The sequence below is a fragment of the Anomalospiza imberbis genome, chromosome 6 (genome assembly GCF_031753505.1).
Source record: "Anomalospiza imberbis isolate Cuckoo-Finch-1a 21T00152 chromosome 6, ASM3175350v1, whole genome shotgun sequence".
NCBI classification, from domain to species: domain Eukaryota; kingdom Metazoa; phylum Chordata; class Aves; order Passeriformes; family Viduidae; genus Anomalospiza; species Anomalospiza imberbis.
Window position 1 is genome coordinate 32840305 of NC_089686.1, and position 24321 is coordinate 32864625.

Genomic DNA, 24321 nt, shown 5'->3' on the forward strand with positions numbered 1-24321 from the left:
ATCTTTTTTGTTACTGGCAGTTGAAACCATGGAAAGCAATTGCTTGCAGACCCAGGTAACGGATGTAATCCAGTAGCTTCCCCATACATTCAATATAAAAATAAAGTTTCAGGTCCATGAGATGAGTGTGCATGAGAGACAGACAGACCAAAATTACTAGTAATTTGGTTTCGGGAGTGCATATGTAGCCAGAGGAATACAGGTAATGTAACACTGAGAAAAGCTGAGAGAGTGAGCTCTGAGGAGAATGCCGAGTGACAAGGGCCTTGGGATCAAGCCAATGCTGTCTTGCAACCTGATTGCTGCAGGGTAAGGCAAAGCACAAGTACAATCTTAGTAAACATGCAGAATGAGCAGTGATCATGAATGCCATTTTCAGCAACTTCTTTCAGAACCAACACACAAAAGCTAATTTTGGTGGTGAATTCAAGCAGAGTAACACTGAGATATTTGATTGCGTCCAGAGAACAACACTAAAGCTGGTGAAAGGGCTGGAAGGAATGTCCTGTGAGGAGCAGCTGAGGACTTTGGGTGTGTCTTGTTTGAGGAAAAGTATGTTGAGAGGTGACCTCATGACTCCCTACAGCTCTCTGGGAAGGGTACAGGGTGTCCAGTGACATTATGTGTGGGAAGGGAAGATTTAGCTTTGACATCAGGAAATATTGCTTTACCAAGAGGGTGAGCAGACACTGGAACAGTCTTCCTAGAGAGTGGGTTGATGCCCCAAGCTTGTCTCTATGTCAAAGGCATTTGGACAATGCCTTTAATAATTTGCTTTACATTTTGGTTAGCCCTGAATTATCAGGCAGTTCTATTCTTTACTGTTTTGTACTGTTCTTATTATTCTTATGAACCTGTTATCTTAGGATATGGAAAAGAAAAAGCTTTTAGGCAGAGATAATATTGACTACATTAATGGATACTTCTTACAAAAAAATTAAGGATTAGCTTTCAGTAGCATAACATGTCTGCCCAAACTCCTGTTCTTTTCCCATTTTATATCAGTTGTGTATCATCTATAAACTTTGTCTCCGTATTATTATTAATGGGGGAATAAAATCTAATTCAGTAGCATTTTATCAGGTTTAAAATAATTTATCTATCAGAGATTTCCTTCTCCTTTTGCTGGATCATACAAGCACATTTTTTTTTTCAGTGCAGGTCTAGCAACTCTTTTCAGTAGTATTACTGCATTATTCCAGGATATCTAGTTGAAGAGTCCTTTTCTATTTTTTTGAGTTCACTCTAAAGCTCATAGACTAGTCTGTGTGATAGACTTAAAACTAAGTTAATTATTAGTCTTCAAACATGGCCAAGTACCATAGGTAATGATCTGCAAAGCTGCAGTCAATGCATGAGTACAAATGTGATAAATCAGAGACTGAATGGACATCCTTCCTAAAAGTAGTTCTTCTCCATACAAGGTTACCTAGGTGTATATTCAGGGCTCCTGAATTAAAACCCAAGTTACTAAGATAAAGGTTGTCACTGATTAGATTTCATCTCTAGGAAATCAATTTTGACAGTTACAGATTTAAAATTAATAATAATGCAGATTTAAATGTGGTTTTTCGAGCCTAGTTTGTTTTAGCACTCTTGGCAATGTGACTGCTGTGCTTGGAAAGGCAGAGCTGTTTGTGCTCTACATATGCTTTACACCATGGTAAACCATATAATACCACTAATGCAACTTGCTGAAAGACCTTTGAGGCAGGCAGGAGTTTAAATATCATTAGTAATTGTGCCTTTGTTGTTCCTGTAAAAATGCAGATTTGCTAAACTGGAAGTCCTGAACACTTAGATTTGCTAAATAGGAAGTCCTGCTAAATTGGAAGTCCTGAAGACTTGTTAAATCAGTGATACCTGACTCCTAATTTTCAGTATTGCAATGCTGAAATACCCTTAAATCTGCAACACCCTTAAATCTTTGTTATTAATGTAATTCCTCCTAGTCTTCATTTACATAACCTCATACTGCCCAGAAAATTTCAGTTAAAAATAATCTGTTTTCTAGAGTATTTTTTCTAGAAAAACACAAATATTTTTCTTGAAAAACACAAATATTGTGTTTTTGAAAATAATAAACACACCTCAAATGGACCCAAAAGGTAAAATGTTTGCAGAACTTCTATAGCCTTAGTCATGCTAACACTGAAGAACTGAACTTTAGATCAACTTTGCTCTTCTCCTGTTCTTTATTTATAACACCATCATTTGTTTTGGTTCCGTGTTTGCCATTTATGTTGTCCCTCTTAACAGCTGCTGATGGCCCAGGAGATCGATTCATCATAGGGGAATCCCAGGCTGGTGAGCAGGTGAGCACAATTTCTTTTCTCTATTTTTAATGTATTTTTCTTCTGTAAGATTTTGCTTTGTATTTTTACAAGCCTTGCTAGTGCTTCAAAATTCAGTAGTCTTGGATGTGGTGTGAAGTAGGACACATCTGTACTGACCCTCCTGCTATGTGCCTTGGGACATGATTTCAGAAAGTGAGGTAGTACAGTTACATAAGGAGCTAACAAGGATATCCCAGAATACTTCAGAGCATTGTGCTGACATGTCTGATAGGAGTGCATACAGTAACGTTCTGCCCTGGTCCAATGTTTGAGGACATGAGATTTCTAGTGCGCAACAATTCATAAGCAGAGAAAAGAATGATTTAACCTCCTCTTGCTGACAGGTTTTTAAGGATGTCAGCCCAATAACTGTTTTCATAAGATGCTTCCATTTTTCACAAAAGCTGATAGCTGCAAAATGAAGTGTATAAATTTTTTATTAAGCTTTTACAGATAGGTAACAATCAGAACAATCTTGAGGAAGCGTGGCAGCAACCTGGTTTGAGGCTGGTTTGTGAGAAGAGTGTTTGTGCACCTTAGCTGATACATGGATTGATTTTAAAAGCAAGTTGAGGCTTGATCTGTTTGTGACCTGCTGTGGTCACTAAATATTCATTAGTAGATGCATTTTGTGATTTGTTCTCAAATTCAAGAGCATATTTCATTAAATTTCTGTACTCATACTGGGGTAATGGGGAAAAAAATCAGTTACGTTCAACTACTGTTATTCTGTCCATTTAATCGTACCTGGCAGCTGTGTTCAAGAAAACGTGAGTTAGTCCAAAGTGTTTCTCCAGCTATTTTAAGTCCTGATTTATAATTCTGATGATGGAGAAAGGGAGAAGTAACAGGCAAAACAAGGAATTGATCAATTTTAATGAGGATTTTATAGTATGTCCATTTTGACTGCTAAACAAAAAAGTCCAAGTAAAATTGACATATTTCAAAAGTTGTATCAGGTTTTAGAAGTATTACTAGTTGCAAGATTATTCATTTTTTTAATGGTCTGGAACTGTCTTTAAATGTGTCATAGACATTTAATTTGGCTAATCATGATAGGAGTAACTGTAAAAATTATTTTTGCTTCCAGTCCCATCCACCATTATGAATTACACTTGGGTATAATAAACATCTTCTCAGTACTGATATTCATGTGAGCTTAGATTAATGGATCAGTTGCACAAAATATGTAAAATTACTTTAAATTCTGAAAAAAAAAAAAGCAAATGAATTCAGCAGTTTTTTAACCTGCCTTATATTTTTAGCCCTCCTGACTGCATTTTTCAAGCGTTGGTCCAGAATCCAAAAGATTCAAAGACAACTATTTTTACAACTCTTTTTATGATCACTGTAAAATAGCAAGAACCAGCAGAGGAACCTGCTGAATTTTCACTCCTATCACTATTCCCCTGTCATCAATATTACCATTTTGCTAGTTAAATATCACAGCAGTGTTGCTTAAAAGCGGTACTGTTGAAGTTGTCTCTAATGGGGAGTATTTCCCATTAGAGGTTTGAAGTGTTTCAGTGTCCTAATCAGTTCAGCAGGTTTGTACAAAAGATAAAAGGGCAAATGGAAGCTGCTTCCCTCCTACAAAGTTCAAGAGCTCACAAATGTCTCTACAGGGACAGTCTGTCCTCCCAGATTACGGGGAACAGGAAGGCTCTCTGGCAAGGAGCAAAAATTGGGTGGGAAGCAGGCATGCAGAGAGAGACTATTTCTGAAAACACCAGTGGCAAGTTAGAAAAACAAGGCTGTTGACCTCAGAATAATTGGTCAAAGTTTTTTTCTGGGGCAAACACATCTTCAGGTTCATCTCCTTCCCAAGAAATTATTTATAGCCTTGGAAGGCTCCTCAGTCTCATTTCACCCTTCAGTCACTCTCAGCAGCAACATTCTGCTTTTCATGTTACAGACCAATTAACAGAATGATTCACAGCAGGGAGTTCAAAATAGATTTAGATTTGGCTCCTCCTGTAGGGAAAAAGGTTACATAAATGCTAGTAGCAAGGAAGATGGGACTGAGAATTGCAGGGAGGCCATATATCCAAGTTGGACATTGCTGTATCAATTTTTAATTTGTGTGTTTTCTGATTTCCATCTCCAGATGGTCATGTTTATGTTAACCCTTTTATTGTATATCAGGGAAAGCTTTCAGACATTACCCTGCTTTGGGAAGGTTAGGGCACACTTGAGATTACTGGTCACGAGCCACCCACAATGGCCTGTGTGTAACACACTCAGCCATAGGAAAAATGGTTTTCCTTCTGTAGACTTACATAGGCCATAGCAATTCCTGCAAGACTTCCTAAAGGTAAGAGGCACTACAACTAACCAGCTACAATATTAGAATGAGAAGCAGGCATTTTCCATTATTCCATTAACTTGTGCCTTTTTACAGAAAGGAGCATGGATGATTCTAAATCACACAGGAGAGGTGTAATCATGTACAGGAGAAAATGCCTGAGATAGGGGCTGTACTTAGTAAATTATTTCTGGGTTTTATTCCATGACTAAAATTGAGTAGGTTATCAGTAATGAAGGCAAAGGACAGAAACCACTATTGCCTCATTGCAGGTAAAAGTGAGATCTCAAAGGCCTTTAGAAGAGCTTCTGTGAAATTTTTGCACATTAATATGTTTTCCAAGAAGCAATCATTTCTTTATCTCCAAAAAATCTATCATAGAGGAACACAGCCCTGGAGATTCATAAATAAATCTGATGGTTGACTTTTGTTCATAAAGTTAATCTGATCAAATTCTCAATAGACAAAAATGAAATTAAATATATGAGCAACATAACCAGTTCTAAAAGCAATTGTATCATGAATTTGTTTAAATGTATCACATCATTGCATCTCAAAAAATTAACTAATCTAACAATAAACTCCAAAGACATGGTTAGTTACAGCACATTTTATCACCATAGGCTCTGATTTGTGGCAGGAGTAGACATTTTGTATTCTCTGTGATGCATTTTAAGAGGCAGAAATTTTTTATACAATACATTTTTCCTCTGAAATTTGTCATTTAAGCCAGCAATACTTAGTAAGTTCAAAATAATATTACCTATTTGTAATGTATCTTTAGATTATATCTACAGTGGTATGCAAAATACATAATCCAAGGCATAAGTTTTGCCTTTTGTAACATTTCATAAAAATCAAAATTACACAGTAGATAGCATTATTTTCCCTTTTAAGCAGCTTTAGTATAAATGGCAGTATTTCTGCTATCCATCCACAACTCCTTGAATAGTTTCTGGTGAGGAATAAATGCCATTTTCTTAAAAGTGTTTTTTTTAATGTCATCTGGTTTAGATACCTACATTATGATAGCATGAATCTTGCCCTAAAAATACACTAACTGTGACATATGGCAAGTGTGGGTTTTATTTATGTTCTTCTCCAAGGATATTAGATTTCCATTACCTGTAGAAAAGGGTTAAGATTCAGTCAGTTCTAGGCTCAGTTGTTTCTTGGAATCCAAAGGTCACTGTGATACTGTGGTAAGCCAGACAAAAACCATCCCCAGAGTCTTCCTAGGGCTTCTGTCCCCAGTGTGTGAAATACACACATTTCAAAGTAAAACTCATCTTTCAGAGGTTATGACAGGGCTGAAGTGGAGTAGAAGAATGGGCAAGGCAAACAGGTTTTTGCAGCTACAGTGCTGACTGGTCTAGAGTCTGGTTGTGTCTGTCAGCCTCCTGACAAAAGTCATGGAGTAAATTCCTGCTGGGCAGGAGCAGGTAACAGTCCTGAGAGGTACTGCCTGCAACCTGTGGGTTGCTGCCAAATGTGTGCTAATTACAGTTTGAGAAGTCCTGGATGTATTCCAGCGCTGCATATGGAGTATAGAGTCAATGTGCACATGAGTTATACTGTGGCACGTACAGAATATGTAGCTCTGATCACAGCTGCATAGATCTCTGTGTAGCACATGTTCACTTTTAACAGCGAAACCTAAATAAGCCAGGCTTACTTCTGTGCTGGGAGGAGCCAGCAATGAAATCTCAGTCATCATATCAGCATCTTTTAGTTTCATTTTTTTAGGATTATTTTAGTTATTTATTTATTTAATATTTATGGTCAAATTACAGTTTTACTCTGGATTTTGACAAATGTTTATTAAAATAGTCTGCCTGGTGAGAAGTGTTATTAAAACCATATCATTTGTTTTATCATGTTGTTCTGATATGTTTCTGTTCTTTGTACTGCTTCTGCTGAAACTTTTTAATGTCCTGTGACTTTATGGAATTGTAGAATATTATCAATTTTAGGCTATTCTAAATTGACCCTCAATAGATATTCTCTGTGGACTAGTATTGAGCTGTCTCAGTCTTAGGAAATCTGTCTAAAAATTAAACAGTTGGTTACGTTACCATTATATGTTGGTTTTTCATAAATAGTGTGCTGGTAAAACAAAACAGAACAAAAATTCCACCAAAGCAATTTCAGCCCTGGCAGCCAGAGTGCTCTGCAGAAATATTTATGTACTGAGAACTGCTAGATTTTTGTTCATGGAAGTTTCTATCTAACAGTTAAATTTTTAAGCCAGTTATTTTTCTGTGCCAAATATTTTTCTGAGTATTAGTAAATTCCTTCTTCTGAAAGTTGTTCATGTGATAGAAATATAAGGAGAATAAACTGAAGCCACCTAATATTTGGCCATATAAATAAAACCAGGTGTGAATTGGAGTTTATTGTACTACTTCTTGATACTGCTCACAGTATATCAAGAGTCATGCTGAAAATATTAATTCTGGTCTTTTAGATAGATTACTTGCATAAAGTTCCAGTGGCTTGAATTTTTTTCCAAAAAGAGATTAATTTCTGATTTTTTTATTTTTCAGCCAACTCAGACTGTGATGCCTGGTCAGGTAATGCGTGTTACAACTGGTGCTCCCATTCCATGTGGTGCTGATGCGGTGGTGCAAGTGGAGGATACAGAGCTCATCAGGGAATCAGATGATGTGAGTCACAAGTTTAAAAACTCATTTTTCTTTTGTGTGCAGTAGTAAATGGCACATGATACAATCCTGTAAATATGAAAGACAGTCATACAGAAAAGCTCTTCAGTAATCTCAGAAATTTGAGGATTTTTGCATCAGTTCCTAGTGGCAATTCTCACTTTCAGGCTGTGATAACGGTACTACAGACCTTGCTGTTCTGATTTTTTGCATCCAAGTTGTTGAATGCTGACTCTAAAAAGCTTGGGAGCATGATTTGAGTGAAAGGCAAATGCCTCTTGGAAGTCCATGCCTACAGTCCAATTCAAATGCCTACTGTATTCACATTTTAAAACACAGGCTAGTGGAAATCTCACCAGATAAGAAGGGGAAATGTTTTTGGTTTTTTGTTTTTTTGTTTTTTTTTAATTACATGTTGATCTCAGAATAATACAATTAATTACTGCTGATATAATTAAATCTGTATATGATTTTCTGTGGGAAAGTGAACTGTTTAAAGTGCTGCAAAATCCATGGGATGGCATGGGTTCTTTTAAACCGTGCTATGAAGACAGTTCTGTATTATCAGAGTTGGTCTTGTTTCAGCAAAGGTGAATTTGGTGGATTTTGGAGAATACTTCTTGTACAAATACCTTTCAATTAATCTGTTTAGAAAAAGAAGGTATGTCATGAAAATGAAACAGGGGAAGTAAATGTTTTTTTAAACTACAATTAAGATTTTTAAAAGACATTTGTGCTCCTTTAAAATGAGAACATTACTGAATTTAAGACCTCTGAAAACCAAGAAATGGATAAGGTGCATATTCCTCCAGAATGTAGACATAAGCCTGGTTTTGAACAGATTTTCCAGTCTGCCTTTACATCATACTAGTGGACTACCCTACAGATCCTGCAAATAAGAACACAGAAAGAAAACACAGAAAAAGAACCACAGAAAAAATATGAATACTGGAGTACTAATTCTGTATGCACAGTTGTCTCAACATAGTGAAATGTGCTTTTTATGAAGCAGAGGAGCTCTCTGTAGACAACTTTATTCCAAAGAGTCCATCTTAGACTTCCTTTGCTGTGTTTGCTTCTGAATCCCAGCTGTGATTTCAAGGCACAATCATCATGTTTGCTGTCATCTGAGAGACTTCAAGGCGAGAAGATTGACACAACTCTTATTGACACAACTTCCAAGTTCAGCTTTGGAATGAACTATGTGTATGGTTCTGTGCTCAAATCAGCCTTTGCTCTGCTGCTGCTGTTCTGATAAGCTGTTCCACTTTGCCACAGCTCAGTGTCAGCATTGTGATTGCAGCTGGGCTGTGAGCAGATGAATTCTAGTGTTCTAAACTGATAAAGTCTGCAAAAACTGAAACTCGCTCTCAGGATCCTTCTCATGCCTTATTAATCTTATTAATGCATAGATTTTTACATCTAATGAACTCAGCAAGCTGTCTAGGCTGTCCTTCTTCCTAGCAGGGAAATTATTGAAATTATCAATCCTGCTTTAAGGTTACAGGTATATATGTGTAGATTTTATCTTCCTGTAAAATACCCCATTGCTTTCACTGCTTTTTAATCATTCCATTAGCCTTACTGAGCAAGTTTTATGTGGTCATTGCCCACCTCATCTTGAGAGGACTACCACATTGCAAATATAAGCACTACATCATAATGTAAAACCAGAATTTTTTCCAGTCTAAGTTTAGATTTAGTGCTAATGACAGGCTGGCTCTATTTCAAAACTGAGTGTATATATCATCAACCCATTTGTATGTATCATCAACCCAGGGTGATGATCAATATTAATGATAGAGGTCATGTGCCATTGAATCCCCAAACTATTGACATTCTGCACAAGGAAATGCAGCAGACTCTTCAGGCCACTGTCTCTTGTTCACAGTAAATAAACAAGATGAATGAGCCCCTTTCTGATTCATACAAGGCTCTCAAGTAGGAGTATCTACTACAGGAATCTACATGAAAATCCTGAAACAGCTGCAGCACATTGCTTCTTTCCACCTTTCTGCTAATGTAATGGCCCACTGTCTGTCAGACTTATGGCCTGTTTGAAGTACCATCTTTGAAATGGTTTGACCAGATCAAGTTGGCTGAGAGGAATAGAAAGAATCCACTCAGTATACCAGATCAACGATGTATACAGGAAAGCTATATAAACACAGGTATCATTTTAAAAAATGGGACGCTAAAACTACGTATTCAGTGCTGGTCCTCCCCTAGTGAGCTCATCATAAAGAGTATTTCTTAAAATGCTGTTCAGTTTTAGCACACATTGTGTTATAACCTTGACAAACAAATCAGGAGAAGAATATGATGCTTAAGCCATAATGTCTCAGTGTAATGAGTGCTGTGTAGACTTCTGAGAAATAAAACATCTTATTTGAATAGTTTAGCTGACCATGTGTGATGTCCTTGTGTTTGTAGGGCACTGAAGAACTAGAAGTTCGAATCCTGGTGCAGGCTCGACCAGGTCAAGATATCAGGTCTGTATTTATTGAAATACCTCTGTTAGGAATTGAAGGGCTGATGAATTTCAAAGTAATTTTTCAGTCATGAGTGGTACTGACATTTTGACAGTCAGACTAAGGAGCGTCCATGGACACTCCTGACCTGGAGCAGGACCAATGAAGGAAAGGTACTTTGAATCTCATTCTGTTTCTCTTTCGTGTTGCTTTTCTGTCCTGATTTTCAGACCCATAGGACATGACATTAAAAGAGGTGAATGTGTGCTGGCTAAAGGAACCCACATGGGTCCATCTGAGATTGGTCTCTTAGCAACTGTTGGAGTAACTGAAGTAGAAGTTAACAAGTTTCCAGTGGTTGCAGTAATGTCAACAGGGAATGAGGTAAGAATTGTTTAGAATTATAGTCTGAAATACTGTATTTTTTTGAGGCAATGTTTTGGATAGTGATTTCTACCCTACTCCCAAGCAGACTCACTTTTGATGGCAACTCATGCTGACATGAGCTATTTTTGTGAGGCATTAACCCATAATAATCTGCTTGTGTTTTCTCCCTTAGGGGCTTTCTCACAGGTCTCACACTCTCTTTGCCAAAATTTTGGTAATGTATCCAACCATGTCCCAGCTGTTTTCCTCCTGCCACCAAGGGAGAACCTGTGGGGTAGTTGGGGTTGTAATTCATGTTGCCAGTCATGACTGAAGAGTAATTTCTTTTAAGCAACACCCTCTCTGTCTATAACACAAATGGCAGACAAGCTGTCTTGGGAAACTGAATAGGTCTACCAAATGCCTTGTTGCAGTATTGTGCCTCAGTATTCTTTCTTATGGTAGCACATGTTGAAATCCAGACACTCTCCTTTTGGTAGAACAGCAGACCAGCTTTATAATTGCTTTAACTACATCAGAAAAATCAGGTTTAAGATTACTTAATTTACTAACTTTACATATGTTGCGTGTTGACCCAGGCCAGCAACTGTGCCCTCTCACTTCTTCCAGCAGCAGGACAGAGAAAGAATAGGAAGAGCAAAACCTAAAGAACATGTGGGTTGAGATATGTGGGTTAAGACAGCATGAAGTTTTGACTGTCCTTTAAGACAAACTTTTTCAAATCCAGCCACAAATGTTAACTCAGTAACTATTCTCCTACAGCTTGAATATGTTCAATTTTGAAAGATTTTGATAAGTTTTTGTAGGTTGAAATTCGTCATCTAGGGTACAGATTATTGCCAGATTTCATAGCATAAACAGGGTGTAGCATGCAGGAACCAAACCACTAACTGAGGAATAAATCCATAGAGCTACAAGGATTGCAGGTGGTGATTCTCTGATTAGTAAATTCCATATGATTTAAGATTCTTGCATGTCATTAAAGGGTCCTTTACTGATGTAGACATTCTCTTTTGTAAAATGTTAAAACATTCTTTAACATCCTATGACAATCTTCACAGAAACAGAGCTGCAAGCCAAAGCATAAAATTTACCATGCTCCACTTCTCATTATTCTTACCTTGCTACCTAATGCTGTGTTATTGACAGATACATTCTTATTAGTAGTTTTATTATTTACCTCCTGTCAATATTGTATTGTCCTTTTGTGTCCTACATTAGCATTTCTAATATATATAAAACATACATTTACATATGTATGTTTTGTAGTTTAGCTTCCAAAATACATAACACGTGAGGTAAATGCCACAATAGACTATCTTGAGAGAAAGTTTTTAATCCAAAACAGTAATTGATATAAGAACTAAGCATAAGGCTTCTGTCTATTAATCTGAAGCAGATTGTTGTATTTAAAAGGTATCTTTTTTGGTAAGCAAACAATGAACTTCAAAATGTTCATTAATTTCTTTAAATCTGGTTAACAACATCAATGAGATTCCCTTAAAACCATTTAAAGAGAACAATAACGTGAAAACTTAAAAGATTTTGGTTTGATTGCTAATGTCTTTGGTTAGAAGCCATGTACTCAAAAGGAGTAAAAATGTTTTGCAGACATGAACCAGTAGAAAAATACAAAACATGGAAGATTGGACTAAACAAGCACATTACATATCTTATTAATTTAAATTCACTAAATCACTTTATACATATGTTTCATGATATGTGTCTAAAAATATCCTGTCCAACCTGAAGAAAAAATTCTCACTTGTGTAAAGCACAGTATTCCAAGGAGACTGACTGAGAGTGTTTCTGGTTTTATAGCTGCTGAACCCTGAGGATGACCTCTTGCCAGGAAAGATTCGGGACAGTAACCGTTCAACTCTCCTAGCTACAATCCAAGAACACGGCTATCCAACAATCAACCTGGGAATTGTGGGTGATAAGTAAGTACCACATGTTAGTAAAGATGTCACTTCATATTCATGTGATGCACTTTATGGCATCCATGGGAAAAAGAAATACCAGAGAAAATGTCACTCATTACAAATGTCACAGTGTTGTGACAAGGCACATCTTGGAGAAAGTATTTCACCCTTTTCATTATAGCAAGATATAAGTATTCTAATATTAGGACGAATCTTTTGAAAAAAAATATTTATTGATGTTTAATTTGTTTTGCATTCTGTTTGTTGAAACAGATGATCTATTTCCTGTAGAAAATTGAATTTATTGTTGCAGTATCCTTCCAAGCACTATACTTAAAACAAATAAGGGGAGAAAGTTCTACAGCAGCTATACTTTTTTTCTGGTCAAATAAAAGGAGAAGGAAGTTTCTCTCAGAGTTTATTTTCCATGCCAAAATTGATTTATAGTATAAAATTTTGTCATATTCTGAGTCTTTTGAGAAAGGCCCCACTGCTGCATATTGCTCAATATTTCCAGAAATATGTGGAAGAATTTTTTTTTTTTTAACTTTAGTGATCTTTATTTTGATTGCCACAGAGTAGCACCCTACTGATCAGTCTTTCTGTTCATCTGACAGCGATTGCTCCTTGTTTCCCAGTGGTAGTGAAGTGACATCTCTAGAGAGCTCTGGGATAAGTGATTGAAGTGTTCAGCCTTCTGTCCTTTGCAAGACTGGGCAGTGACTGCTATCCATGGCTTGAGTTTCTCAGCATAATGTATTTCCTCAATGTATTGAGACCTAGAGGTTTTGAATAGTCTTTCTTGCTTTTCAGTTGGGGTATCAAACCAACTGATAGACTTGGTTTGATGGGGAGTTGTTCAGGTCGTCCCAGTGGGTAATTAAAAGTAAAAATAAAAAAATTAAAAAGCAGATAAGCAGATGACAAGGTCCCAGTCAGGGACTAAAAGGAAATCCAACCAGGTTACTATTGCAGAACAGGTAATTTTAAACCCAGTTTTCCTTAAAGCAGTATTCAATACAAAACATCGCTAGCTTGACAGAAAGTATATGAATGGGCCAGCCACTGCATGGTTTTGCAATAATTAAACCAACCTGCATGGTGGCTGCAGGAAATGCAGTTGACTTTGAAGTACTCTTACAGGGAATGTGACATCACAGTTGTGATCTTAGGGAAGGCAAACCCTTTTGGATACTCTCACTGCATCCAGGTATCCCTTTTTGCTTCTCTAGCCTAGCAAAACACCGCTGCAGTTCCAAAGAGCAATACATATCAAGCCCTCCTGCCCATGAATGCTTCCAATTTCAGGTGGTGATGTCATACAGAGTCTAAACTCATGAGGCTGTTCTTTCCAGGAGTGGTATCTAAATGTCCTGGATCACTAGAGCTTTCTATATTTTAAAGACCTTTTTAAACTTTAAAACATAAATAGATAAGTTTTCAAATGAAGCTTTTATATCCAGAGATCAGATTCTAGATTTGTGTAGCTAAGAAAAAAGAAAACAACCACAAAAAGTCTCTTACCTCCTGGGAGTCATCTCTGTGTAGAGGGATTGGCAGGGCTTTTCTTCAGCAAAATACTGTAGGTGGAACTTTTTACCACCTGCAGGAGCAAAAATAATAGCTACTGTTACCAACATTGTTGTCAATGACAACTTACATTCTGTGTTACCAATGGTTTCATCCAGTGGAAAAGATGCTTTCCCTAGTAGTCCCGTCTGGAAAAATAAGAGTGTAAGCTTGTTTGTTCTTCATGGTTTTGTCCTAATCAAATAGATGTAGTGTCAACTTTGCTGTAAGGTCAACACTATCAAAACTTAAGGTCGTTGTGCAAAACTGTAGCTATGTTCTCCATTGCCTTCAGGAATTGTTTCTGTTCTGTTTCTCCTAGGCATGGAGAGTCTGTGATGATAATTTTGAAAGCTCTCAGTAATAAATGACAAACAACTTTAGAATCATAGAATCATTTAGGTTGGAAAAGACTTTAGGATCATCAAGTCGAAACAGCATTGCCAAGTCCACAACTAAACCATGTCCCCAGGTGTCACACCTACATGTATTTCAAATGCCTCCAGGGATGGAAACTCCATCACTTCCCTGGACAGCTTGTTCCAATGCTTGATGGCCCTTTCAGAGAAGAATTTTTTCCTGATATCCAATCTAAATCTCCCATGCTGAAACTTGAGGCCATTTCCTCTCATCCTGTCACAGGTTACTTGGGAGAAGAGACCAATCCCCACCTGGCTATACCCTCCTGGTTGTAGAGATTGATAAGGTCTCCCCTACACCTCCTTTCTCCATGCTGAACAATTCCAGTTCCCTCAGACACTCCTCATCAAATGTGTGCCCCAGGTCCTTCAACAGCTTCATTGCTCTTCTTTGGAATGTCTTTCTTGTAGTGAGTGAGATTTAAGGCCCAAGAGAACTTACTGCTTTTCTATATTTTTTACAAATATATTTTATAACCTTTTTTTACTTGTCAGATGCTAGCTGAACACCAGGCAGCAAACAAATATATCAGTCTAAGGAAGTGCATGCAGCTTTGCTTTCAGTTATAGGAGAGGTTGATTCTTTTGAATCTTAGCTATTAAAATGATCTCTGAGTCTTGAGATAGTATTACCTTGGCAAAGGTAGTAACAGTTCTTTTTAAATGTTTGGTTTTCTGCTTTTTTTCTGCTTCATGCTAACAAAGCAGCTTCTGCAGAGGTAGTTACTTTACTCATAGAATAGAAATAATATCCTCCAATCACAGAGTGTACTTTGCAGTAAGTTTTGAAAGAATAATTTAGTACTGTTGACTTAGGTAAGAATCTTCTGCACCAGATATCAGGATTCAGTCTTAGCAAGTCTTCTGCCATTCTTCCACACTCACATGCCCAATACATATCTTTACAGCTAAATGCACCTGCAGTTCTGTTTCGCTCAAAAGGCAAATCTGTTTGTGTAAATCAGTTTGATAAGAAGTACGGTGTTATTTCATTATGTAATAAAGCTAACAGAGTGTTGCCCATACAAATATTTCAGTACATATTTTTGGACTAACATGACTGATTTGATGGAGTACTGTGGCACTTGGAGAAATGCAGGAGACTTACCGGAAAGATGCTACAAAGGGTACGATTTTGACACTTTAGGTAGCACGTTTGTAGAAGAGAGGAAAAAACCTTCAGTGTCTGTTTTATGGTTTACTGAAGTTAAACCATATGTGTTTGTGTGTGTTCATGTATATGTGCATTTTGTGTGTATAATATGTGTCCAGACATTGAAAAACAGGAAGGTTTTATATGCCTGCAATATCTACTGTTGTAGTAAAAATACTGGCAAACATATTTTCAGAAGGAAAATTTTAAAACTTGTACTTTTTTTTTTTTTAATGTATCATGTTATATATTTCTTCCTTCCCATACTTTAGATTTGGGTGACTGTTTTCCTATTTCCTTTTTTTAATACGATTTTCATGGGGTAAATTTTCCTTCATTTTACTGGGAGTACCACTTCCTGTGCACCATAAGCACTAATGGAGTTTGAGACAGCAGCTAATAGGGAGCACAGCTGAGTATTACAATTGCTGTAATGGGTCAGGTTTCTAACAACCATGGAAATCCTCTTCAATCATATTTGCAGATCTAATATTCAAGCATAATTTTTTTTTAGAGTAGTATTTGCAAAGACAAACTTAATGTTATTCCTATATCTAATTTCAGCATACAAGTCACTCAGAGGTGTTTAGGTAAAAAAATAGCTTGCCCAGCTGCTTTAAAGCGATGTGGTACATGTAAACACAGAGATTGTGAAAAGATAGGGAAGCACACTGAATGTCTGGGTTTCTGAAGAGTAGTTAGAAGCATTTTAAGAATGCCCTTGCATATTAGTCATACGTGAAGTTACATTTTGAACTGACCACTCAAGTCTGACTTAGCCTAAAGCTGTACTTTCATTTGAAACCAATATTATATTTATTTTGGGAGCATTTTAATGATTTCTGAGATTGTCACCATCATTTCTGTTCTCATAAATTGTATATATCAGTCAATATTCAAAATAAAACCCAGCAATTCCAAAACCCATAGAGAAAGTTTATAGTTGAAATCCTAGAAGAAAGCAATAGGAGAAAGAAACAGACCTGGGAATACAGCTGAAGTTAGGTATGGCCAGAAGCCAAGATTTTCTCTATTTGTGTTCTTAGCATGTAAAAGCCAAGCTGTTTGAAAAGCTCACATCTCTGAGTAGAAATGGAAGATATATCCATTTTCAGAGCTACTGCAAACACAAGAAACAAATGCAAAACTAAGGAAAGTAAGAACCCTTCTGATATTGTTATTACTGTTGTGTCTTATATTTTTTCTCTGAATCTCAGAGTCACTTGCTAAAAAATTATAAAAACAACTGGCCAGTTAAAGTTGGTATTCCAATGTACTTTTGAATGTTGCCTCCTAATAACAAGACCAAGTTAAAAAGGCTTCTAATTTCATTCACTTTGCTTATAGTTTATGAATTCATTTGTTTTTAAACCAATGATAAAAATAAGTTGCATTTCTGATCTGTAGAAGTCTAACTGTCAGGATATTTTTGTGTCTGATTATTTCATTTGTGTTGTTCTTTGTATTCCATTGTTTAAAGTGTAGAGTTTAGCCCTAGCAAAATCTGCTGCAGCGTGGGCCTCTGTTTTACAGTCATCTTCCATTTTGCCAGTTTTCTATGAAAGACTTATTAAGCTTGCTAAGGAATTTTGATCTCATATGTAATTAATTCCATTTCCTCTGCTTTTACCTTTGTTTACATGAGTGCATTTCCCCCTTCTCTGCATTCTTTCCCCTATTTTCTAATTCCCTTATCATTTTTCCCAGAGGCATGTATAATACTTAGTTGCTTCCAGCAGCATTTTCATTTATGAGTGTGTGATTTCACAGTGGAGAGAGAAAGAATCTCTCTCTTTAGGAGAAAATTTCAGGAAATTCATCTTATTTCATCACTTGCTTGAAAGATTTATCTGAATAGTTATTAAATCAGCATTTTATGAGAGCTTTTCTACATGAGAAGTCTTTAGTTTCTTATTTGTTTGCCTCTCGTTTTTGACATACTGTTGGACATAGAGCGCCTAAATGACAGTAAACCTCTTAAAAATCACCCTTGCTGTTCTAACAGCATTAGTCTGTGATATCCCTAAAATAAAAGCTTTGATAGAGTCTCTTCATATTTAGAATGGATACTGAAATCTTACTGAAGGATTTAGTCTGCTTCAATTTTAAGTTTGCCATCCCAAAAAGGGTTTAAATCTTTTGTGTTTGTGAGGCTTGCATGTAATTACTACTGTTATAGGTGGAACATCTAGAGTGGAGGGAGGAGAGTGGAGAAACTGCTCCAACACCAAAATTTCTCATGCAATATCAGCCTGATATATATCATCATATGAGGTAGAATATGAGTTATGGGCAGAATCCAGGCACAGAATCCTAGTCTCTCCCTTCTCCAGCTTAATGCCAGCTTGGGTAAAAGCAAATTTACTGTGAACAAAATTAGTTGTAGCAGTATTATCATTTAACAAATGACTGCAAGAAAATGCTTTTTAGAGAAAAGACCTTACATTAAATGTCACAATGTTAGGTTTTTCTAAAGTGGCTTCATTTCCAGTTCTGCTCAAAAAACAATGATGTTATAAATTTTGATCATAACCTAATGAATGCAGGGACACAGAGTAATGGTTTGAAGGTGTTTCAGATGTGGATGTCCTCTCCTTCCTTGTGCCCTGTCAAGAATATTCTCCTTTTCAAGCAGAAATGTTTAATATCTGTCACAACAACTCTTGATAATCATTAGGGATATCTTCAAATAAGTTGTCATATTGACAGGTCATCTCATCTAATGCATGTGTTCTGAAAACCCAAAGGAATGTCAGAGCCAAAACAGAGGTGAAAAATGAACTTGTGAAATGGGACAGTGCAAGTCCCAGGGAGTCTTCTGTACCAGTAGGAAACTACATAGCGTGACAGGTAATAAAATTTCATGCTGTAGAGGTGACAGGTGCAAAACTAATGCAGAGCAGTGTGTCATTTTCCTAACTGTGTTCAACACAAGCACGGGCTCCTTCCTGAATTAGCATGTTTAGAATCACAGCTCAGTAGTAGCCCATGACAGTAAAGAGCAGATAATAAAGAGGACAGAATACTTTGAAAATCCTATCTTTGAAAACAGAGAAAATCTGTTTCTGGAGGAAAATAAAAATTACTATTTTTATGCTCTATTTTTGAGGCTTAAGTTAACAATTTTAAAAGTACTTTGAGAGATAAGTTCTGTTTTCAAGAGAATTTCAGCTTCTAGAGGTCAAAGTATCATTCACTTAAATGACTTTCAACCTTCTTAATGCCTAGAGCATTTATAGGAATTTGAGTTCCCAAATTACTGAGAAATTTTTGAGGCTTGAAATTTTACTAATACCCCAGAAGTAAATAATGAAAATTAATAAAGGCAGTAGATACAGAACAATCAAAGATGTGGTGAACACTGAAGATGGGTCACTGTGTCAGTGATAGGAATCACTTCCAAAACTGGGTTAAGTATATTGTTAATACAGCCAAATATGAATTGATATACAGAGGATTCAAGAATATAAGAAATATTTACAGGCTGGAGGTTTATATCCTAAGAAGTAAAGATTTAAGAAAATATTTGAGAATCCTCTAAATACAAGTTCTAGCATATGTATATATAAAGAGCTAATCTCCTCTAGAATTAGGAGATTATTTTGGTCCTCACCTTTGTACTCCCAGGACAAGAACCATTAAATTTCTTAAGTGGTTAAAAGATGGACTGTGTACTAAAGTAATACCAGAACTCAGGCTGTTTAATTCAACAGATGTTCTTACAAGATCACTTGATTACCTTCTAATTATACCGAGCCACATGGAGAACAAACTGAATAAGGGTTTTATTTCAGCAGCAATGCCTATGTATTCAAGTTAGACTGATTCAGAGGGTAAGTAAAGCATAATTTTAACAGTGATAGTAAGTAGTTATTAGGAAACTAAATCAAATGCTTTGATATTTATTTCAAAGTGAGATTGGATATTTATTTACAATTCAAACAAAAGCAAGTTCAGGGAGGTTCTCATGCTATTTTAAATACTGAATCATAAAAAAAGAGAGTTATTTCTCCTGGTTGCAAATAATCTCTTAACTATTATTTCAGAGACTTAAATTAACTTTTATGTTATTCTAGTGGACAATACATAGTAGAAGCATAAAATCAGAACTCTAGTACCAGCAGAAATTACATACCAGATCTTAGCATCATGCTAGAAAAGATTTTGGATTTTTGAAACTGCTGTCTGTAACATTGGTGGCTAAACCAGAATCTGGGATCATTCATGAAATCCGAAAGTCTTTTGTGTGTCACTTCATGACACAGGGACGCTGTTTTGAGAAATAAAGATTGACTTTGTTACTCTGGCAATGAATAGAAGAGAAATGAGAGACTGAAGCCATTTTAGGAAATGACTTTCATGGGAAGCCTGTCAGAAAGAAATGGACATAAAAACTTTTAACCTGAATAATTCAAATATTTTTCCATCACTTTCTATCAACATTAGTATGCATTCAATCTGACAGACCCTCTTTGTGAACTGTGAGGAGAAACATGGCATGGATTTACAAGGTGATAAAAGAGGATTTTAGATTTTATGTTAGCAGTGACTGTGGGCATGTGTAACAGTAGTGTAGGGACATTGGCCCAGTCTTCTTCTCACATTCCCCAGTCAGACAGGACATGAGTGTGCACAAAAGTGATCTTTGAAATGCCAGACTGAAGCTGCCTTGTGCAGAATCAGCTGGCCATGGACTGGGGAGAGAGGTTTCCTTTGTTGTTAACTGTCCAGCCAGCTGATATGAAGAAATGGCTCAAGAGTCACACGATGATGACTGATGACATGGTCCATTTCAATAATGAGAATCTGATTTCAGTCTTTTTTAAAAGGTATATTTATAACTCTTCATGTCCAGTGAAGATTCTTTTGCATTTTACATTTAATTGCCCTACATTTAAGAGTATAAATACATAATTTCTATTAATTTCATATTTCTGTTACAAAGGACATTATCTAAAAATAGTTTTTTCACAGAAAAACTGACTTGGAAAAAGTATGTGTAAAAGGTAATGCTGCTTTCATAATTGGGAATTCATATCAAATCATTCATTGTTTTAAATAAGGTCCTGATAGGAGTAACTTTCTCAGTTTTGGACATTTTTTTCTAATCCTGCCTCTTGTAGCAGGGTATGAAGCTTCTCATGAATGAAGTGGCATCTTTATTGACTATGGAGTTATAAAATTAGGATAATTAGAGCTCTTTCCCCCTTGAAGTTAAGAAGGTGACAGTTATTATGCCTTGAGATCTATTTCCTGAATAAGAAGCTGAAAGTGTGAGTAAAAATGTTTCAATGGGGCCCATCTCCAAATATTTTCCCATTATCTGTGGTCCTCCTTCCAAAACGTCAAGTTGTTTAACACTTCATTTTGCTTTGTTTTGAAGTCAAGAGTAAAGAAGTTTCTCCACAGACACTGCAAGGAAAGATGAACTATGCTTTGTTGGCATGCCCAGTTGAGCCTAAATCCTTCCATAACTTTACTCTTCATTCCTTGGGAGAAGCCCATCCAAACTGGAAGAGAGAGATGTTCCCGTGCACTCCCTTTCTCTTCCATTGGCTGCCTTGCAAAGAGGAAGCATTTCCCGTGGTGATTTTGAATATCTAGAGCCACCAAGGGGGACACAGCTGGGCACAGAGCTTCCCTTTGACCCCAGGAGACTCTCTCCTTCCCTGGCTCTTTATTATACCCCTTCTGCTTCCTTTACCCTCAGGAAGCCAGATGTTTTTAAAGAAGAAGGGACACAGAGCTTCCAGAACACTGCGGAGACAGGCCTACCAGATTGGTGAGCACTGTTTTTAAACCACTTGGGACGTTGAGGCACGTGCATGCTCACAGGCAGGCTCGGCCAGGTGTCTGTCAGGGCAGAGCTTGGAGCACGGATCCAACCAACATTTGCCATACATGAGCAGATGGTGTTTTATTCTGTCCATTAAGTAGCACTGCCTTTTCAGTTAAGTTCTTATGTGCCAGTGCACTGTGGACTTACATGGCTCCACAACATTGATAAAATGAAAATGTTTACATTACTTATCAGTAGCAGCAAACGTCTTTATCCATCAAGGCTTTTCCCTTTTAAAAACTGAGCAAATGAGGAAAAATCCTGCTTGAAGGTGGTAGTGAAGTCCAGGGAAGTCACTGATATGATTCTTCAGTCATAACAGGAGTTGGACTTCAGTGATCCTCATGGGTCCCTTCCAGCTCAGGATGTTCTATGAGTCTGTGATACTGCATACTTGGTTTTCCACCACTATGCTCATCATCTCTAAAGCAGGTTAACTGAAACATTCAGGAAATCTCTAAACTATGCACTATGCATTTTTTCCAATATACATGTGCAATTATATACTATGTCTTACTTAGGGAGATGGTTTAATAATATAGATTAATTTTCAGAACTTGCCCTCTAACATAGACAGGCCCAAGGAGCTGGAGTGATGACAGAGAGAGAATAAACTACCTGTCATTTTCTCCATTAACAAACAGAAACAATGAGTTTCTATAGTTTCACTCATGTAGGAAATAAAAATAGGTAGAAATAGAATGAAAATCCTATTGAAGACTAGTACCTGAAAACTTCACATGTGAGGATCCTCTCTGGGGTAAATGGGTTGTAGCTTAATGTTTGCTTTGCATATGGGAAAACAAATTGCTGTTCTCATGACTGAGTCAATCTGCCATATCCTTAGCTTTCAAAAAACTGGTTCTTGTTTAGCAATTAGTTATTCATGCTGAAGCCAGGTTGTTATAAATCTAGGTTTTCCTCATGTAATGGACTAAGCCTTTTGCTATACTACACATCCAAAAAAAACTTAATTTATGAGAATCTGCAGGATTTAAAACATTTTAAATTAATGTGAAAAACATGATACAGACTGTCTACTTTATCTGAAATTACTTAAAAGATGAAATCTACCAGCAGATGATGGACTTGGAATTCCTCATACAAGTCAGTTCACACCTCATTGCTACTGCATAAAACATTAAATGAGCCTTTGGTCTCTTCTAAGCAGTGTGAGGGAAAGCACCAACAAAAACCAACCCCTAGAATAAGTCTTCCTACCCAAAGCATGAGCAATAAAAAATGCTTCTGCTTCCCGAGCAGGAGAACAGGCAATGGGCATTTTGTTATATTAAAAACATCTTTGTGCTTGAAGAAACATGGTCCAGTATTGTAGAGACAAATTAAGTTCTAGTTCCTTCTGCTAACTAGCAACTGTCAAAAAAATTAAGTTGCTGGTCTCAAATAGGATAAGTTTCTCAGTTCCTTCTCTTCACTTATTTCTAACACTATAGTTTGCTCTTCATGGGGAATTTGTATTTTTTTAGTAAACAAAGATTGATGCCATATTTCATTTGATATTTTCTAAAAAATAACTGTTTGTTTTAGGACACACCTGATAACAGAACTTTTAAAGGTCTTTTTATATTGTCTCTAACCTTTGGCTTCCAAGTAATTTTTGTTTTGGAGACAGACATTTTTCAAAGTGATTAAGTTATGATTCTATAAAGGGTGGAGCTTCCTAGAGAAAGCCTTCATTTTGAGGCATTGCTTTAAGGGACTGCATTTCTACCTGTCCTAGAGACATCCATGCTGTGGATCAATAGCAGTTACACCAGTTTTCAGGGGGAATGAAATCACTTTAAATTCCTTTTAAATTTATTTAAAATTTACTCTTACAGTTGAAGCTAAAGTAAAATGAAAAGGTAAGAAATTCTGTGATTACAATGCCATTCCACCATGTGTCAGATTGGTGATATTATTTGCTATATGTAAACAACTGGCGCTAATTACATCCATCATATATTTTACTTTCAGTTGTGCCAGTATAGGCCAATTCTCATTTCATGAGTGCTCTCATTGAAATAATTGAACCGCAAAAGAACCACAGTTGCCCTTCAGACTCACCAGTGCACTGACATCTTTACCAATGCAATGCCAGCAGTGTCTTTGGCATTGATTATTATATTGTGTAGTGTAATCTTCAGTCATATTATTTCAACACAGATACAACTGTTGAAAATTTTCTACTCCAGAAGTGAAAACTTTTCAGTGAATCCATATTGACTCACTTCCTTTGTAAGAAGGAAGATAAAATAAAAATCTTTACCCGTGTAATCCTGTCCAATTTCTTAGAAAAACTAATGGATTTCTGGTAAGTGTACTGATATGGTTCATTATCTTCAGCCAGCAAAAACAGCCAGCGATAGTTTTTTATTAGTGGAAACCAGCAGTTCTCGGGCTGCTTCTTACACTCAGAGGGCACACGCTATACTGGATTTAGAATGAATGAAGTGCTCACAAGTTAGTACAATGGCACAGCACGTGAAGACAGCTGATATCAAACCTTCGGTCCTGATCTTTTAGCGTTTATAGAAAAAATTACAATTCACACTGAAATGCTTGCAGATGAATGTACACAAGCAGCAGACAAGGATGTGATTGAGGACCCTTCCCACAGGAATGTGCCCGTACTACATAAGCACCTGGCTTCTATGCATGAGACTTTTTCCTGTAGCACTCCCATGGCTATCTGTTTTTCTGACCTCTCTGATCTTTTGTCATTCTGGCATATATATGAGTGGGAGTTTTCTGAAGCAGGTCAAGGAAACAGTGGAGGAAAATCTATTATCATCCTGATACAGAAAAAACCACTGAAGGCATTAGACAGCTCTCATGGCTACTTCAGCAAAAAAGTTGAAGACCTCTAATTGAAGGCCTCTAATCAAAATCCCTACAAGTTCATAAAAGTAACATGAAAAAGAATATTCTGCCAAATAACATTTATATTTGCAGCAGCAATTAAAGCAAAAAGTACCAAAGAGAGATTCTTTAATATTGTTGTCAAATAGACAAAACTTACATAGTGATGTTGAACAAGCCAAAAGCTGCTGTAGTTATTCCAGCTTTCCTGACAAGCTGGCCTATTTTCCTAGGGAAAACATACTGCATCTGTTCAGAGTGATCATGGGAAATACCACAGAAGGTAAAAGGAAGATACATTATGAGAACATGATGAAATACACTTGAGAATTTTGAAACAAATACAGTCTCAGAAGTGTGTCCATATGTTACTACATACACCATCAAAATTG

The 24321-nt window shown here is 36.7% G+C and overlaps 1 protein-coding gene across 22 annotated transcripts in view; it reads left to right on the forward strand.

Moving 5' to 3' along the window:
* Positions 1–24321, forward strand: part of GPHN (gephyrin) — a 279199-nt gene that overhangs the window by 238633 nt on the left and 16245 nt on the right. For 11 of the 22 annotated variants that reach the window (XM_068193120.1, XM_068193122.1, XM_068193124.1 and 8 more), the window contains 6 exons: positions 2260–2315; positions 7188–7307; positions 9738–9796; positions 10006–10159; positions 11984–12105; positions 20939–21010. In XM_068193120.1, coding sequence (XP_068049221.1) covers positions 2260–2315; positions 7188–7307; positions 9738–9796; positions 10006–10159; positions 11984–12105; positions 20939–21010 — 583 coding nt within the window. The remainder of the gene's footprint in view (positions 1–2259; positions 2316–7187; positions 7308–9737; positions 9797–10005; positions 10160–11983; positions 12106–20938; positions 21011–24321) is intronic. The other 11 variants (XM_068193123.1, XM_068193127.1, XM_068193132.1 and 8 more) reach the window with 1 other exon arrangement.